Here is a 19,193-nt window from a genome sequence, read left to right as displayed (position 1 = left end):
AAATAAAGAAAAGAAAATCTACCAGCAAGTCAGAACCGGTCGTGGCTGGCGCATTTTCGAAGGATGCGCAAGATCTGAAATCCGCCCTCCGCCAATGTGCGGAAAGCTTTGTGCCCTTTTTAGAGAAGCCCGGCTGATGGCCGGGATGATCTGGCGACTGCCGTTACAAAGCCGCCGATAGCCTCCGCTTTGAGAGGTTTATAGTCATCATCATCGCGAATCAATATCAAAGAAAGGGGAGGAAGGGGATGTCCTCCTTCCCTACCACCTCCGCGACCCTCGGCCCACGACTAGGAAGTCCACAGTACCCACGTGGAAGAGCGATTTGTCGTAGCAGTCTTCACGGGTGGAACGCAACAAATACGCGGTGAATAAACTGAGCGGCATGCCCGCACTGTCAGCCAGACCACTTGCAGCTTGGGGCTGGTTCAGTTCGTCTGTAAGGTGTTCCGAAATCCTCTAAACCTATTCGTATTTTACGCATATACTGTATTAGCGAGAGAGCGAGGCAACACGCGTGATAGTACCCTACACTGCGGTTTATGCCCCCACAAACATCATCATCAGCCCGCGACTATTAGCTGAGCTCAGACCCTTGTACGACACAGCTCTGTCCCAGTGATTCATGCATCCATTAATAGCCTGTCCATCGACGTGATCACTCCACAAAATATCCGGCGTCTCCGAGGAAACACCTCGTAAGCTCTGAACTCATGAAGGAGAGAAAGAACTGGAGGAAGGAAGTTAAGTCACATCGTTTGAAGCCGTACGTGTGGGCTCCCCCTCGCTAGTTGGCCGCCGTTTCAACGCGCTTGCGCATGCGCAGCAGGCAATGACGCAGACGACGCCGCTGCACCTAACTTTACTATTAGCTGCGCCGTCGGCCAAAGACTCCCAGAAGTCTTTGCGAAAACACGTGACTTCCGGCACACTCTTTTGTCATGAAGCTCGGATAGCGAGAGCCTCTCCTATAGGCTTTCCTTCCACCATGTCTAAGCGTTTCGCTGAGTTGTAACTTCGTATATCCTCGTCAGCCGGCAGGCATCCTTGACCGCCCCATCTTTCGCGCCAAACACGGTGGTCACGCGCGATGTGCACGCCATCTATTGCCATAAACGGAATGCATGAGCGGTGCGCCGCCAGGTGCGTTACTATTTTAAACCGGGATTACTCCCACCATCTGGGTTGCGACACGAGATCTCCCAAGAGGCCGAATTAGCGCTCGCTGACACGCATATCTTCGTAAGGAGGGCGAACTTAAACAAAACGCGAGGAATTGAGCACGCGGCCAGGCCAGCCAGCTGCTTTCGTTCTTGTAACTATGACTACCAATTGCGGCGTCCACTAAAGTTATTGCGCCAATTTTCGTGGACGGTTCTGGTTTCGCGCCATCTCGTTAACCTCACCGTAAAAGAGAAAACGGAATGCCGAGCGAGGAATCTACCTCGCGACGAGTTTAAGAAATTTGCTCGAATAAAGCATCTGAGCGGCTTTGAGCAGAAAAGAAAAGAAACAATAGGCAGAGACTGTCGGCTGTCTGCTCAACTGGGCATCAGCATCTGCTAGTTATGATGATGATGACCGTAATAGGCGAATAAAAGCGTGCCCACCCAACCAACCGCGTGTGACTAAAGGACTAAGGAGACCTCAAGTCATTCTGCTGCATCGCATTCGCACGGGTTCCGCTCGTACTCCAGCGTGGATGCATAAGGCTGGTCTGCCATCGTCACCGCCGTGGGCATCATGTGGTGTGCCGAGGAATCGATACCATTACATTATGTGCTTCCCTGGTTACGACACCGATAGACTCGATTTCTCCAAGAGGACAGTGGCGTCAGACAGTTCTCTCCAAGACATTGTTTACCACCGGGGAACCCGGTCATATAGCAAGGAGGCTTCCCTCCTTCTAAATTATCTCCAAGACGGTAATCTGGGCTCCAAATGGTGACAACAGCAGTTGATGAACTGTTGTGGGTGTTTGTGTGCGTGGCGGCGCCGCTCTACTGTGGGGCTGATTGGTGCCCAATCTTTTGCATTTAAAGGTGCACTAAAGAGGAATCTGAACTCGTCTTTTTACCGCGGGAACTCTATCTACATGCTCCGGGCATTCTTAGAAACTTGGAATTATTGTCCTGTGCGGCCGATTGCTTTAATTAAATCGGATTAAATGTCCTGGCTCCCGCTTTTTTTTTTTTGAACTCAATGCGGTAGGTAGGAGGAGTCAACCAACGCGTCAGCCAGTCCCGTGGCGGCTTGCCGATCTGCCATCGGCGGAGTGATACATAAATCAAAGAGTCCAAATATTTTTATTTTCGTGGGCCTAATTTGCGGCTATATTGTCTGTGACTGAAAATGTTTATTCACAGAATACTAAAAAACAAAATAAACGTGCAAGCGAGCCGCCACTGAACTGGCTAAAAGGCACCCCACGCGTTGGTTGACTCCGCCTACCTACCGCATTCAGTTCAAAAAAAGGCGGGAGCCGGGACTTTCAATCTGATTTAATTAGCGCAATCGGCCGCACATGACGATAATTCGAAGTTTCTAAGAATGCCCGGAACATGTAGATAGAGTTCCCGCTGTAAAAATACGAGTTCAGATTCCTCTTTAGTGCACCTTTAACGAATATTTAAGTGTCACTATTGGCCGCCGCGGTGGCTGAGTCGTTATGACGCTCGGCTGCCGGCCCAAAAGACGCAGGTTCGATCCCGGCCGCGGCGGTCGAATTTGGATGGAGGCGAAATTCTAGAGGCCCGTGTGCTGTGCGATGTCAGTGCACGTTAAAGAACCCCAGGTGGTCGAAATTTCCAGAGCCCTTCACTATGGCGTCTCTCATAGCCTGAGTCGCTTTGGGACGTTAAACCCCATAAACCAAACCTTAAATGTCACTACGGTGGAGCACTTGTCAGGAGAATAACCGGAAGGTCAACCCCACAGGTAGCTTACACAAGCCGGATTGAACTCAACTCGATACGTTCGTTTTTTAATGCGTGCCAATCGTTAATATGGAATGTATGGGAAGAGTGCTTTGCCTGCAATGGTCGTAGTCAGGCTGCTAATGATGATGACAATGAGACGTTCCCAGAGAAGGCTCAATAAGTGTTGGAAATAACTCGCACCCCCGTGACGCGTTCGGCGACTACGCGTTCTCGGAGTAGGCTTTGAATTTAATTCTGGTCAATTTGAAGGTTTTTTGAAGAATGTAGGCTTTTTAACTTTTCATTTTGTTTTATTATTAATATGTGACATTACATTTTACTCTATATAGCTTCTTATCGTAATTCTGTCATTATGAACAGTATATGAAATACTACTATTCTTGCTTATTCATTGTAATTTACCTAAGTAAACAATCTACAGAGGATGCCACTGCTCACATCGGTACTTTTGTCAATGTACTATTATGCGTGCAGTTATTGTCTTTGCCATATAATCAACCGTCATTTGATTGTGCACAGATTTCAGAGCACACATTCGGAGGAGTGCATGGCTGTATATCTTTCGACTTAGACTCACTTGGAAATTTTGATCTCGTGATAATTGCAGTAGTATGTTCAAGTTGCAACGTCACATCGTAGGCTAATGAGCGGCGCTGTATGACAAGGCCAGCTTTCTCCGGCAAAAATTTTGAAAAATTGTAAAATTGCAAGACACTGTTATGGAAATATTGAAGGTAATGGTCCATTATTCTGACATGTAGCATTATCTTCATTTTAAAGTGTTTCCGGCGATTGCATCGAACAGTTAAGGCTGCCATAGAAAACCAATGGGGAACGCTTTTGACCATAGCAAAAACGTGATTAGAAAAAAAAAATACAAGACTGCCGTCGGGTGATTTGTGGATATATAGATTATTATAGATTATTATAGATTACATGAAAAAATTGCGTTCATAAACAATTTCCCGCTCTAAAATGCTTTTGTCCAGAATTGCTGGGTATGTGGGCCCCTTGGGAGCTATTTTCGACCGTAAGATACTCTCAGACACTCGCATATATCTTAAATTCACGTTCGTGTTTTCGCAGGCATTCCGTTCCCTGCCTCGAAATTCCAACAGCTGAAGACGGGGACCGAACCGGCGACCTCCTGCTCGCTCAGCTAGAGATATCTCAGCCGATCTTTGACCCCCGCGGTTCGGATTACGAACGCGCGCAAGAATGTAAACCTCAAAGCTTTTCCCGCTCGAATTTGCTCGTTTAATTATTTTGCAGTTTTTCCCACTCGCCTCACCACAGACTGAATGGCGCTTTTCGCGAAACATTTCGAGGAACGCCCCGGCCGAAAACAGCACGAACTGATACCAGTGGGAGGTCGCCATAGCGCCCTCCGTCGCCCTGAGAGTCGCCGCGATCCGTCGGCTCTGTTTCGGTGCTTTTGCGCAGCCTCTGTATAGCGCGCACAAAGGAGTGGATATATACTGGGAGAGCGCGCGTCAGAGCCGCACCGGAAGTGCTCGCAAAGCCGGAATGCCACCGCGCAACGGCTGCGGATACAACGCTCTTCCACTGTCGGTGTGTGGCACTCTGCGAACGGTCGGCATGGGTCTGAAAACCGAGCCCCGTTCGCTAGCGGCGGGATATACGAAGGGGGCGGACTATCCGATTCCCATTTCAATTTAAAACCAAGACTGTGATACTCCCTCTCTTTTCCTCGGTTTCGGCCTCTCGGCGAGAGCGACCAAAGAAATGAAAGCAATCAGCCTCGCATCAGATCTCCATCAGCTGGCGTCGTATCGGAAAGGAGCCTCTCCGCCTCACTCTTTCCTCTCCCTACAGCTACGCCCCCGCGCGGCCAGATTTCTTTTGAAACGCGCTCGCGGAGCGGCAGGCTGCCACGCGCGGCGGGAAATTTGAAACCTTTGCTTCCATTGTTTGTTTTTTCCCTTTGTTCTTTCCTTTTGACAGCGCGCCGTTTGGCTCCCCCCCCCCCCCCCTCCCCACCCCCTCTTCTCATTTCATTCCGCTTTTCGCCAATTACCTCGGTCGAGTCGTCGGCGGGTTGGCTCGCTGGCCGCTTCACCCGTCTCGCCGAGAGGCAGCTTTCTCTCAAGCGCAGCGCGCGCGTTTCACGGCGGAGTGCTTTCTCGACGACAGCGCCGCCCTGGCGGTGTGCGGAAGTGAGCGATTTGCGGCCACTTTTGTTAGGCTCGGCGCGCTGCGCTAAACAGGCAATCTGTTACATGTGACTCGAACGAGGCTTTGATTCCCGCCTTCTTCGTTTGAATTTTTTTTTTTTACTTAGCATTTTTTCTGATTCTGGCATCCTTCGTCGGGAAGGATGAAATTTCCTCGTCGTGGTTGTGTAGGCTTCCCTTTATTGAGATTTTTTATTGCCGATGCTCTGACAACGTGCGAACTAAGCGCTTGACGATCCATAAATAAAGGTGAATTTTTTTTTTAATAAAGAGAAGATATTGCCGACATGAAAAACCTCTGACATGCCGCCGTGCATCTGTGAGGCCCTAAGAAGAAGGTAAAGAGTGGAATAAAGAGCGCATGCAATTTGCAATACAACTAGTCACAGCCTGGTTATGGACAATTGCCATTGCGGGTATGCCCTATTTTGTGAGGCAAGCAACAACAACAACATATTAAATACAACACTCCATGACGCTTGATGAGTATGACTGCATTCAACGCATGACGCATTATCACGCACAAATGAAATTCCAGCATGATAATCACGACAAGGTAACATGGCCGACCTAAATGAGCAACTGAGTTTTTCCCTGTCGAGGTCAGTTACGCGGAGTTGTATGTAAAGATCGACTCCGGAGTGTTCTTGCCAACGGTGTTTTCGCATTTTTCACTTCCTTTTTGTTTTATACCACTCGCGTTCTTGTCCAATTACAAGGACTGTGATGCGATAGACTGCATGCAGTCCACCCGTAGTAAGCTTTCCTTGTGATAGCAGGAATCAGTGTTTTTCGCGACCAAAACTTACATTTCTTCACCCTCACTGCAACCATATGCCCCCCCCCGAGAACTCGGTTGTCCATCTTCCTGCAGTTCAGCAACCATTTCTCATTGCGGCTGCCATCTGCGTCAACATGCAGCTGGGCCACAGCGCCGTTCGGGTGACCGCGTTTTCGAAATTCTAAAAACTTATATGCATATCACTTACAGTGGGCAACACGCCTCTCAATAATTGAGGAGCTTAAGGATAATATAGTTAAGAAGTTTTCTCAACATTACTTCACCGGCTTGCCAATTGGCATGTGTTAGCTGTGCTCTGGTGCATTACACCGCTGACAATGCTGTGCCGAAAAAGCGCTCTTCCAGTTCACAAAAGCCTGCTTTTGAAAACTGCAGAAACTCTTAGGTGGAACAACCTCTATATTTATTTTATTTTTATTTAGAAATACTGCCGATCCCAATCGCGATCAACGCAGGAAGGGCAAAAACAAAATTGAACAAGGAAAGTGCATAAAACACAGCGGTGCAACTGTATGTGAACACAGGCTGTTAAGTTAATAGCAATAATAATAATCGGTGAGAAGTAACACAGGAGTAAGTATAGTTCAAGCATCGAGTCCAAGCATGGGAGTAATATAAAGCCCAAGCATGGAGTCCAAGCATGGGAGTAACCTAAAGCCCAAGCATGGAGTCCAAACATGGGAGTAACATATAGCCCAAGCATGGAGTCCAAGCATGGGAGTAACATATCGCCCAAGCATGGAGTCCAAGCATGGGAGTAACATATAGCCCAAGCATGGAGTCCAAGCATTGGAGTAACATATAGCCCAAGCATGGAGTCCAAGCATGGGAGTAACATATCGCCCAAGCATGGAGTCCAAGCATGGGAGTAACATATAGCCCAAGCATGGAGTCCAAGCATGGGAGCAAAGTATAGCCCAATAGCCCAAGCATGGAGTCCAAGCATGGGAGTAACATATAGCCCAAGCATGGAGTCCAAGCATGAAAGCAAAGTATAGCCCAAGCATGGAGTCCAAGCACGGGAGTTCGACAGTATAAGGCACTCACGAAGCAACGGTAGCTGTCGCCGTCCGAGTATGGCAAGGCGTGCAGTTTCCTCTGCACCATCTTGCCGACCAGGTAGTAGGCCGAGCCTTCCTTCCACGTCGCCAGGCACGTCAGCTCCTCCACTGCGCACCCAAGATTCATCTTTAAGCAGCGCGAAACACAGGACGTTGTGGAAGGAACAAGAGACGACACGAGCGCATGGAACCAGCAGTGCCCTACCGACATCCAAGTTTTGTGCGGTTGGCTGCAGCCCTCCCCTGGGCACACGAGGCGGTTGTGCCGTCTCCTATGCTCTGAGTGGTGGAGACAGGCACGTTTCTACAGGGTTTGCCTTCGCGTCCACTGCGGCCGTGCAAGGAATGAGCAGCACCAACTCCGGCTTTACGCGGAGTGGTCCAAGACTGCGGACCGCGTAACCGAGTTTTTCTGGAATACCGCGCGGCCTACGTTACCCACTAGGAGAAAATAAGCTTCAGCGACGAGAGGAAAGGTTTGTCTTCTTGGCAATGGGGCGATTGAAGATCGTCGCGACGTACTCTGGAGCTTGGTCCCAAGTTCTGCTTTGAGCGAGCCTTAGGCCTCTCGAAAAGTTAGCGCTCGTGCGGACAGTGTTCCAAGGCGTACCCGAAGGAGATAAACAGAGGTGTGTCAGTGAGTGCTGAGAAATGGTCCGCAACTACAAGAGCAAAAAGGCGTCAAGACGTATGAAGGGATTGATTAACTACTTGGCAGCTGAATGCTTGAGGCCTCTCCTTTCTGACAAAGAAGGGTTCTTTGTTGTCGCACCAGATGTGTTCGCCAAGAAGGCAGAAGAAGCTTTGAAAAAGAATTTTATACAAGTGCCGTTGAGGCCTGCTGCCATCAAGAAGCAAGCCTTGAGTATGTTACAAGGAATGAGCCTGGATGGGCTATATGCTACCGTCAACAACAGAAAAGGTACGGTGTTGGACCTCTTTTTCACGGTCAAGACCCACAAACCGGTTGTCCCTTTTCGGGCAGTAGTATCGGAGCGTGACACCTGGCATCATGCTGTTTCAGGCTATTTGCAGCGGCATTTAGGCTCCTTTTAAGCTCTCCGACCCTTTTTACGGTGAAGGACTTTACTGAGGTAGTTGATTTCCTGTCGCGAATGGAGGACAAGAAACATTATGCCTTTAGCATGGATGTGGAGGATCTGTTTTACTCACTACCCCATGCTCAGCTGTTGAAGAACGTCAAGGACTGCATTGTCAAGGATAACGACGAAAGGTGCTTCACTGCCAATTGTGGCATTTCCGTGGAAAGTTTTCTTAAACTTTTGCCCTTTTACTTACGTTCCACCTTCGTTGGATGGGGTGAAAAAGTTTTCGTCCAATGGTCTGGCGTTTCTATTGGGTCTCGGGTCGCCCCGGTGTTGAGTGACATTTTCCTCAGCAGCATGGACATCCGCGCGGAAAGCTATATAGAACTGCCCTTGCTCACGTACGTTAGACGGGACGGCTAACCTTTCGCCGCCAGTATGAACGTCTATAGAATTCTTGAACAAAGCACAGTACTCCGTGATGACAGAGCACAAGCGCTACCGTGTACTGCTACAGTGTACCCCGACTATATGCCGCTACCGCCAGCCGTCAACAGCGCATGCGCAAATGGCCCAGAGTGGCCAGGCTCGCCCGCACTTGGAGTGCACGTGGCACCTCGGGGCAATCTGCGCATGCGCTGTTGGTGATAGCGGCATATTGTCGAGGTACACAGTAGTACAATGTAGCAAAAGGTACTAATTTTGGTGAGAAGTAAGCTTGCGCTGAGTTCATGGTGAGAAAAAGACCAAAAACACGGGGTAAACGGGGAGTCCTTTCTCGCAGACGTGCTTGCGATGCGCTCTCCACTTTTCGAAAGCTATGCAGAGGAAGTGCTGTCTGCGTACAGACCTGAGTTCAGAATGAACGTAGCGGGCATTGGGCCTCTGCTTATGCAGCTTGAATGCAGCGCTAGCCATATGATCGCTTTAACGTGAACAATAATTCACGTCACAAAGGCAGCCAGTGTTGGAAGCGGTGCTGCGCCCATATCAGAAGCACCTTTAGTAAACCTCAGCGGATATCTTAAGCAAGTAAAATAACTGCATAAGTCATTCGCGAGAACCGTATCGTGTGCGGTAGGGGCCGTTGCGATGCATCATCGCCGCATTGCTATGCACTCAATTGTCACGATGGTTCTGCAGTGTCACACACGTTGCGGTTTGTGCGAGCCGATTACTTTCCGGTATTGGAAGGGGCAGATTAAGCACTTTACGCTTGACATTAAAATTAAGCATTTAACATTAACCACTGTTTACTACTGACCAGTAAGCGCGCAACGTGGATTAGTTTGTGTGATACCGTCACGGGTTCCACCGAAAGTACCACTGCGTAGCTGTCGCTCTCGCGGCAAGAACAGGCGACGAGAGTGACGTAGTGCAGTGACGTAATAAGGTGACGTAGTACAGTGACGTAGTAAGGTGACGTAGTGCAGTAACGTAGTAAGATGGCGTAGTAAGGTGACGTAGTACAGTGACGTAGTAATGTGACGTAGTAAGGTAACGTAGTACAGTGACGTAGTAAGATGACGTTGTACAGTGATGTAGTAAGGTGACGTAGTGCAGTGACGTAATAAGGTGACGTAGTACAGTGACGTAGTAAGGTGACGTAGTAAAGTAACGTAGTAAGATGGCGTAGTAAGGTGACGTAGTACAGTGACGTAGTAATGTGACGTAGTAAGGTAACGTAGTACAGTGACGTAGTAAGATGACGTTGTACAGTGATGTAGTAAGGTGACGTAGTGCAGTGACGTAATAAGGTGACGTAGTACAGTGACGTAGTACAGTAACGTAGTAAGATGGCATAGTAAGGTGACGTAGTACAGTGATGTAGTAATGTGACGTAGTAAGGTAACGTAGTACAGTGACGTAGTAAGATGACGTAGTACAGTGATGTAGTAAGGTGACGTAGTGCAGTGACGTAATAAGGTGACGTAGTACAGTGACGTAGTAAGGTGACGTAGTACAGTAACGTAGTAAGATGGCGTAGTAAGGTGACGTAGTACAGTGACGCAGTACAGTGACGTAGTAATGTGACGTAGTAAGGTAACGTAGTACAGTGACGTAGTAAGATGACGTAGTACAGTGATGTAGTAAGGTGGCCTAGTGCAGTGACGTAATAAGGTGACGTAGTACAGTGACGTAGTAAGGTGACGTAGTAAGGTGACGTAGTACAGTAACGTAGTAAGATGGCGTAGTAAGGTGACGTAGTACAGTGACGTAGTAATGTGACGTAGTAATGTGACGTAGTACAGTGATGTAGTAAGGTGACGTAGTGCAGTGACGTAATAAGGTGACGTAGTACAGTGACGTAGTAAGATGGCGTAGTAAGGTGACGTAGTACAGTGACGTAGTAAGGTGACGTAGTAAGCTGACGTCGTACAGTGATGTAAGGTGACGTAGTACAGTGATGTAATGTGACATAGTACAGTGACGTAGAAAGGTGACGTAGTAGTTCAATGCCTCACCGCTGCTTTCGGTGCCCTGTACGTCGGCGCAGGCTTGGAAACGGAAGAGGATGCGCCAGTCCGCGGAGCACGAGTCCACAGTGGACACCGGGTGTCGGCACTCTCCGTGTCCCCGGTTGTAGGTGAACGTCAGCGGGCCCCGGAAAGGGCACGTCACGGGGGACGCCTCCACTGCGGCGAGTCGGGGACACGAAAGGAGTAAGTAGGGAATATCCAGGCTGGCAACTCTGGGACATGGGGAGTATTGAATGCCGTGAGGGGAAAAGAGAAGCAGATGAAGGGAAGGAAGAAGGGGAATGAACACGCGAAGCAAAGAGGCGAGGAAATTTAAATGGTTGTAACAAAGAGCGGGGGAAAAAGTGAGAACATCTCCTGGCCCGTCACTCCGCAGAGGGGGATTGAGAAGGGATCGACAAAGAAAAAAAGCAGCGAATGGAAGTTAAATGGGAATCAATTGGATTGATGCGTAGGAAATGGGAGACCATTCTTCCTTTTCTTAATTTGAGCTATCGTTCGGCAGCCTAGAGTATACAAACTGCACCCCTATGGCCACTACCGCTACTTGTAACTTCATTAAGCCTCCACCGGCCGACCTCTCCTCATTTCCTCTCACTAAAATTATTTTCTGATTTTTCACTAAGCGATTATCGTCACTAGAACTCAATTACTATAGCCTGTCAATGAATTGTCTTTGCCCAGTTGCTATCGCCAGTGTTTCACTATTTCACTATAGTCGGGGTTTCATAATATTCGATGTTTTTTATAGGCGGTCTGCCACTATAGCCGTTGTTATAACGGGTGACAGGTGGAGTGCTGGGAGGTTAAAAGCGGGAACTCCCCTAAACGCCATCTGTCACAATTGGCAGATGCGGGTTTCACACGGACACCGACGCCGGACAGCTTCCGCCGTCATGGCCCTCCTAATGCTCTCGCATTGAAGTGTATCAGAATGATGTGTTACTATGGCTTCTTTAGATGCGAACAACAACCAAACTCAGTTATGCTCAAGTCCGGCGACGCTGTGCCGTGCAGGGACGGAGTGTGGGCGTACAGCGCATGCGCACTTTGGCGCTAAAGATTGCCTTGCGGCAACTTTAGCTTTCAACTCGTTGCCTACAAGTTGTGGGTGAGATAGCATTCTAAGAGAAACTCGAGCGACGTGGTGACTCACTCACCCCTGAACAACGAATGAAGGTGGGCGTCCACGTTCAGCAGGTGACAGGCCTCCTTGAGGTTGTCGAATTCGTCGCAGTAAGCTGCGCAGAAAACGTGTCAGGCGAGGCCGACTGGATACAGCGAACGTTTCGGCCACGGAGGAAGACTATATAGGAGTGGAAACTCCACCGTCTGCGGCGACCAGACAAGGTCACAAGCCCGCGGCGCCACTATCCTGCTGGCGGCGCCTGGCGGCCTGGAAAGAAACTACTGAAATACAACGTCACGGCGTGCCCGCTGAAGCAAACACCCGTGTCGTCTGCTTGTCGTCTGCTTTTGAGCGCGCGCCGCCGGAGCCGCCTGCCCGGGCGCTGCATTTTTTATTTTTTTCCTGCTGCTTCTACGAGGCGCCGCAAGGCGCCGCCACTGCATGCGTCCCCGTCGGCGCATACAATTGTCTTTATCTGGTCACCTGCGCTCGCTCGCGCAGACGGGAGTTTCACCTCCTGTATAGTCCTGCTCCGTGCTTTCGGCTAAGTAGTTTTCAGTCTCTGACGTCGCAAGGCGTTTAATTTATAGCGTCCACAAGTACTGCCCATGCGAACGTGTGGAGGGAAGTTTGGCTACGTACTTTCCCGGTACTGAAGTACGTTCTCGTGCTTCTCGTAGATGGCGACGCACCGAAAACACCGTTCCCTCCTGTAAGGAAAAACATAAGAAAAAATAAGCAAGCGTTTGCATCGATTACTTGCGGCAAAAGTTGTTTGTTTTACTGAGCAAGCCTGATTGTATGCACCACCTATCAAGTACGCAGCCAGGATTTTTATTTCGGCAAGGGCCCACTGTATTTTTTGCATTGAGGTAAGGGGGGGGGGGGGGGTACATGCCCAACACAAGCACTGCCAAGAAAACCGGGTAAGGGGGATGAGCTTAGCAGAGTAAAGTTGTAGGCCAGTTGGTGAGACATAACGACTAAAAACCGCAACAAACACAGGACGGAAGCAGATCCCAACAGAGGGGTGAGCTTGTTTTAGAGGGGGGGGGGGGGGGGGTCCGCTCCCTCCACCCCTCTCTTCGATACTTGCCTAGCACCTATTATTCTTTCAGCAGAACAGTTCTCCACTTCTCATACCAGCGTCTTCACAAGCTAGATGTTTTGTCCAGGAAGCTACTAATCCCTGTAGACTCAATAACTCGCTTTATGCTTCGTTCTTGTTGTGTTCACGTTGGCAAAGTAGCTGCCACGCCATACGTCCATGCCGTAATACTATCCGCGCAAGACAACGATGTATAATGTGCCGCAATTCTCTACTGTCACCTCTACGACGCGGACCGCACGAAAAACTAATCTTCCATATTACAGAGACGTTTCACCATATAAGTGATGCCGGCCATGAAATAAAGTTCCAGTGGCTTCCAAGTCACTGCGGGATTATCGGCAATGAACGGGCGGATCACGCTGCCCGCTCAGCCCATACTGAGGAGCGCCACGTCCCAATTCCTCTTTCTAGAACTGACGCGGCACGGAAGCTCCGCCTACTTGCTCGGCAGTGCACCGAGTCGCAATGGAATGAGCCACATTTAAGAAATACGCGACTGCACTCACTTGATCCAACATTAAGTCTTCGAGCGCCATCACAGCTTCGCCGTAGAGACGCCACGCTTTTATATCGACTTTGGTTGGGTGTTGCCTATGCCTTCCGCATAGGGATGGCCGACACCCCAACCTGTGACCACTGCGGCCATGAAGAATCAATTGGCCATATATTGTGCTCCTGCCCGCAGTACAGTCCACAGAGGGCATGCCTTAGCCACGAACTTGACCAACTGGACGACCGACCGCTATCCGAAAAAAGAATTCTACAACATCGAAAGGACCTACCGTCGCAGAAGAAGGCCGTGCACGCGCTTTTGCGCTTCTTACAATCTACCGTCCTGTGTGAAAGACTTTAACTGGAACGCCTTGTGTGTGTGTCTCCATGTGTGCACGTTCCTTTTTTTTGCGTTTTCCTCTCTGTCATCTTTCTTACCCCTATCCCCCATCCCCATTGTAGGGTAGCAAACCGGAGACTCACTTCTGGTTAACCTCCCTGCGTTTCCTTTTCATTCTCTCTCTCTCTCTCTCTTGTGTTAAAGCTTAAAGATACGGCGTGAAAATAATTTCCCGAGACAGCAGCGAAACGCAGGGCGTAACTCCTGCAGAAATGTATTCTTATCAATTTGCACCGACTGCGATTTCCCATCACCGATCCTTCCTCAACCCTTTCTTCATTAAACGCGGCTAAATAGCGCTGTCTTCTTAGTGTTCGAGTGAGCTCAGACAGAAAAACGCGAAATTTACGGATTACTGCCACAGAGCCTCTCAAACTTGCCAAAAGGAAAAGAGGCGCCAGTTTCTGTGCGAGCTTCTTAAGGCGCGCTTCATACACTGCGGAATGCGGGGATGTTGTGGAGACTTCATTCATATTTAGTTTGGCTAGCGTTGGACCGAAACCATGAATTCTGCCGCGGAAGCATGGCTGCACCGCGATATGGTGGCTAGATGTAGCCTTGTACCAAACATGGTGACTCTGCTGGGTCCCGAGTCATGTCGGAATAAAAGGCAACCAGAGAGCAGACTTGTGCGCTGCCCAAGATAATTGCAAGCAAAAAAGGAGAGCAAATATTTCATTTAACGATTGCATGAACCTACTACATCAGAAATTAAGGAAAAAATGGCAATCCACTTGGAACACCGAAGTAAATAAGCTGCACTTGGTAAAGTCAGTTTTAGGTCAATGGAAGTCATGAACACACCAGGAACGTTTCAAGGAAGTGATTCGCTGCTGTCTTCATATAGGCCACACACACCTCACACATAACTTCATCCCAGCAAAACAATGCCCCGCCGCGGTGGCTCAGTGGTTAGGGCGCTCGACCACTGATCCGGAGTATACCCGGGTTCGAACCCGATCGCGGCGGCTGCGTTTTTATGGAGGAAAAATGCCAAGGCGCACGTGTGCTGTGCGATGCCAGTGCACGTTAAAGATCCCCAGGTGGTCGAAATTATTCCGTAGCCCTCCACTACGACACTTCTTTCTTCCTTTCTTCTTTCACTCCCTCCTATATCCCTTCCCCTACGGCGCGGTTCGGGTGTCCAACGATGTATGAGACAGATACTGCGCCATTTCCTTTCCCCCAAAACCAATTATTATAATTATTATTATCCGCAAAACAAGACAAGCCTACTTGTGAACTCTGTGGAGAAGTAGTAACCGTAAACAATATTTTATGTTCATGCGCTCAGCTCGAACTACTAAGACATTTCCCACAAGTTTATGATGAATTTCTTAACTCCATTATCAGCACCGCACATCGCATCTCTGATCGCACAAACCAGGGGAAGGCCGCCTACCCTCTCACTGCCCACACTTCTGCGCATCTGTCATCATTTTTCGTTCACACAACAAGGAACTGAAATGACCTGCCAAACGCCATCGTGGATCAGATCGACCCGTCGTCATTCAGACCGTCCATCGAATAAATGTACCGCTGCATATTCCACACCCTCATGTAATACCCCTTCCATGGGGCCTTTGATGTACTAATGATTAGATAAATAAATAAATAAATAAATAAATAATTAATTATTAATTAAATAAATAAATAAATAAATAAACAATGAACACATCCCATTGCCCCCTAGTTTACTCGTGGGAGAAAAATCACTTGTTGAAATTTCTAGCGTTTTTGCATTTCTGAAGGAAGCGAAGCTTCTGAAAAAATTAGGAGATGTTAAATTATTTCAGGTTCTTTCCTCAAATCAAACGCACAAACCTTGAATTTGGCGCATGATGGCCTTAGTTGGCATGATGGCCTATGTGTCATTGAACGCAACACAACACCCAAACATGGTGGCTACGATGGCTACATCTGGTCACCGACTCGCCGTAGCCGCGTACCGTAAACAATATTTTATGTTCATGCGCTCAGCTCGAACTACTAAGACATTTCCCACAAGTTTATGATGAATTTCTTAACTCCATTATCAGCACCGCACATCGCATCTCTGATCGCACAAACCAGGGGAAGGCCGCCTACCCTCTCACTGCCCACACTTCTGCGCATCTGTCATCATTTTTCGTTCACACAACAAGGAACTGAAATGACCTGCCAAACGCCATCGTGGATCAGATCGACCCGTCGTCATTCAGACCGTCCATCGAATAAATGTACCGCTGCATATTCCACACCCTCATGTAATACCCCTTCCATGGGGCCTTTGATGTACTAATGATTAGATAAATAAATAAATAAATAAATAAATAATTAATTATTAATTAAATAAATAAATAAATAAATAAACAATGAACACATCCCATTGCCCCCTAGTTTACTCGTGGGAGAAAAATCACTTGTTGAAATTTCTAGCGTTTTTGCATTTCTGAAGGAAGCGAAGCTTCTGAAAAAATTAGGAGATGTTAAATTATTTCAGGTTCTTTCCTCAAATCAAACGCACAAACCTTGAATTTGGCGCATGATGGCCTTAGTTGGCATGATGGCCTATGTGTCATTGAACGCAACACAACACCCAAACATGGTGGCTACGATGGCTACATCTGGTCACCGACTCGCCGTAGCCGCGACGTTCTTCACATCGTGCAAACTAAATTCTCTTAAATAGAGCCGTTTTTCCCTTGTCTTACCTGTATTCAATGCGAGTGACTGCTTGACATAAGTCCTCTCGTACGTAAATTAGCGAGTCAATTCGTTGAGGAGGTTTTCCTCGAGAAAAGTCGTAATGTTATGAGTGAATCCACATTCACGGCAAAACCTAGCTAAGACAAATACGAATATCCCTTCCCTTACGGCGCGGTTCAGGTGTCGAAATATATATAAGACAGATACTGCGCCATTTCCTTTCCCCAAAAACCAATTATTATTATTATTATTATTAAATACGAATCCATCCCTTCTCGGCATTCCTGCGGAGGATGAGTAAGTGTACACAGGATAAGTGTACACGAAACTCAATGTTTACTGCACTTGTCTGCTGCTCTTACTTTTTCTCACGTCAGTCGCCGTGGAAGACTCAGTGTTCGTTCGATGCCCTCTTATCATTCGTCTATTACTACTACATCTCCACCTAGATAGCCTGCATAATTTACCCTCCTAAATTCACAGCCATGAACGCAGTACGCATACAAAGAAGAGAATGTTCTTTATTCCTACCCAGGTGAGCTCCAACATGGGTCACCCATCGCTTGCGGGCCCAGTGGTGCGGACGTAAGATCGTGTCCGTGAACATATGTAGCGTGCATGTCCTAGCGTGCATTTCAGCATTCAAGAGCAATCACCACGCAGTCGTTCGCTGAACCGGCAGAAGGCGTCCAGGCGAGCCCCATAAATTGTCTCCGGAGCACATTCAGCGAAGGAGCCAAAGAAACACGTGCGTGTCTCGGTTTAGTAAGAGGCTGCGGTTAACTATATTTGATGCATATGTTGTTGTTGCCATCGAAGCACGTTAACGCGATGAAATGTGCACGTCGTTTGCGCTGAGACTGCTGCCGTACACAGAAATAACTGGGCACGAGACAAACTCTTAGCCTGTTTCTTTAGCGAGAACCATTCCACATTTTCACGTCGATGCACTAGTTCACGCGATGCCCGGCTTGTGGCGCCAGCGTCGGCGGATGTATTTTCTATTCCTGCGTTCTATAAACAGACAAAGGCTACGCGGCCCGGAAAAAACACCCGGATAAAAAGACTAATGATGACATATGGGGCGTACTTCGCAGCAAGCGGCATTTGCAACAAGCGGCATTAAATGAAGTCCACTTTAATGACTAATCACAGCATCGCTTTTTCGTAACCCCGTGAGAACGACATCACTAAGGCGCGCGCCTCGGGTTCAACCTTCCAAACGACGGCGTGGACTTCCAGCCGACGTATACTTTTACAGGCCTGCTCTCCCCCTTCACTTTCCTTATTCTCCTTGCTCTCACTGTTTTGCCTCGCTACACTCTTAATATGTTTCGGCACGAGTAATAATTACCTTGAAAGCCTAATCACCGCCGCTTCGGATTTGGGATGCGCGCATTTGCACTTCCCCTATGGGGAACCTGCGCTGCCATGGTGGCACCGCAATTGTTCCATACGCTGACTCAAAACTGCTTTTTTTCAGCCGCTTGCGCCGCTGCAAACGCGAGAACACATTCTGCGCGATTAGATACCCGCGTTTGGCCGACAGCATTCATTGCCTAGCTTCTCTCGGCGTAGCCCAGATAGCTGACGCACGGCACGTGCGCCTTGGACAGAGCGCGGAGGCTCACGCCAATAAGCGCCTGAAGGTGGCGCGGAAAAGTACTAAGAGTACTACCCAAAACTGCTTGCTCTTCTCGCTAGGCAGTGTGTTATGGCGCTGCAATCGGCACCGCAAACTTCAGCGCAAGTTCCCCATAGTGCAGCCACACTCCACGCAGTCTGCACTATAGCTCCCTCCGATACGTGACGCGGTGAACTTTAATCCTTAGCAGCCAGATGCTAAAATTACCCACTAGTCGTCGCTGCATCGGTGCGCTGACTAGTCATTTCTCTTCGACTCGTCGATGCTAGTCTTCCGAGCGGCCTGGAATTATCGGCGCTGCAGTGGTCGTCGATGGCCAAAGCGCTCCTCGGGCCATGTACTACCTTGTATATGTACAGGCAGAAAGACGGAGCAACTGTTTTCGAGACGAAGTACTGCTCGGCGTCTCTGCCGACACGAAGGAAGCAGACGGGGGGAGGGGCGGACCGGTGGCGGAGGTTCGGTCACGTATGTTCACAATCAATACCAATAACGTCACCGGTTTACAAATAGCCAGCCCCATTGCGAGTGCTGCTCAGAGCGACGGCGGGGGCCGGAATGGCCTTGGAGGCGTCTCGAGAGCCCGAGAGATCGAAAGCCAGCCGCTGAGATGGAGGAGGAAGAGAGCGGCGGAAAGAAAGAAGACAAGAAGAAGGAAGGGAGAAGGGGGAGGGCAAAAGCAACCGCTATTGATCCGTCTTCGGATCCGAGCACGCCTCTGCCGGCCCGAGGTATAAGAGCGGGCGCGCGGCGCGGTCTCAGGCCCGGCCTTAGGGAACTAATCTCACCCGGGCTCCCCGAGTTCTTGGGCCATTAGCCTCCAACGACGAGTCGGCGTCGCGATGCGCGTTTCGCCGCTGTATTTACTAATTTGTAGCCGAGGAAGCGCCCGGTGCGCTTGAAGGAAAGAAAGATCGCCGTAGAATAGAAAGAGAAAAGAAAAAAGAGAGACTTAAATCTACGTTTTTCCCGCGGCACACACAGACGGCGAACGGCTTCAGCGCTGGGCGCGCAACAGAGCGAAGCGCTCTCAGGTGGTTTTCCAAGTCTGCGGTGCCGGTCGAAGAAGGGGAAGGCTTCGTCACGGTTCAGAGGAAGCGTCCGGGAGCCGCGGTATGTACTGTAGCTTAGGAACATCGGAGAGATGTAGGTGGCCTCGGGGCTTCTAAAACCAGAGTTTCCTAATGGTCAGGCTGAACACCGAA

The 19,193-nt window shown here is 49.1% G+C and overlaps 1 protein-coding gene across 1 annotated transcript in view; it reads right to left on the bottom strand.

Annotated features, from left to right (window-relative positions):
• The window catches only part of aus (argus), a 130,170-nt gene that overhangs the window by 13,518 nt on the left and 97,459 nt on the right, over window positions 1–19,193 (bottom strand). The window contains exons 3-6 of the mRNA XM_077644298.1: window positions 12,295–12,362; window positions 11,684–11,764; window positions 10,509–10,679; window positions 6,984–7,105 (exon numbers count right to left, since the gene is read on the bottom strand). Of these exons, the coding sequence (XP_077500424.1) occupies window positions 6,984–7,105; window positions 10,509–10,679; window positions 11,684–11,764; window positions 12,295–12,362 (442 nt within the window). The remainder of the gene's footprint in view (window positions 1–6,983; window positions 7,106–10,508; window positions 10,680–11,683; window positions 11,765–12,294; window positions 12,363–19,193) is intronic.

This window comes from Amblyomma americanum, chromosome 11 (assembly GCF_052857255.1).
Source record: "Amblyomma americanum isolate KBUSLIRL-KWMA chromosome 11, ASM5285725v1, whole genome shotgun sequence".
Lineage (NCBI taxonomy): Eukaryota > Metazoa > Arthropoda > Arachnida > Ixodida > Ixodidae > Amblyomma > Amblyomma americanum.
Note: the sequence above shows the minus strand (reverse complement) of the source record. Positions and strands in the feature narration are given on the sequence as shown.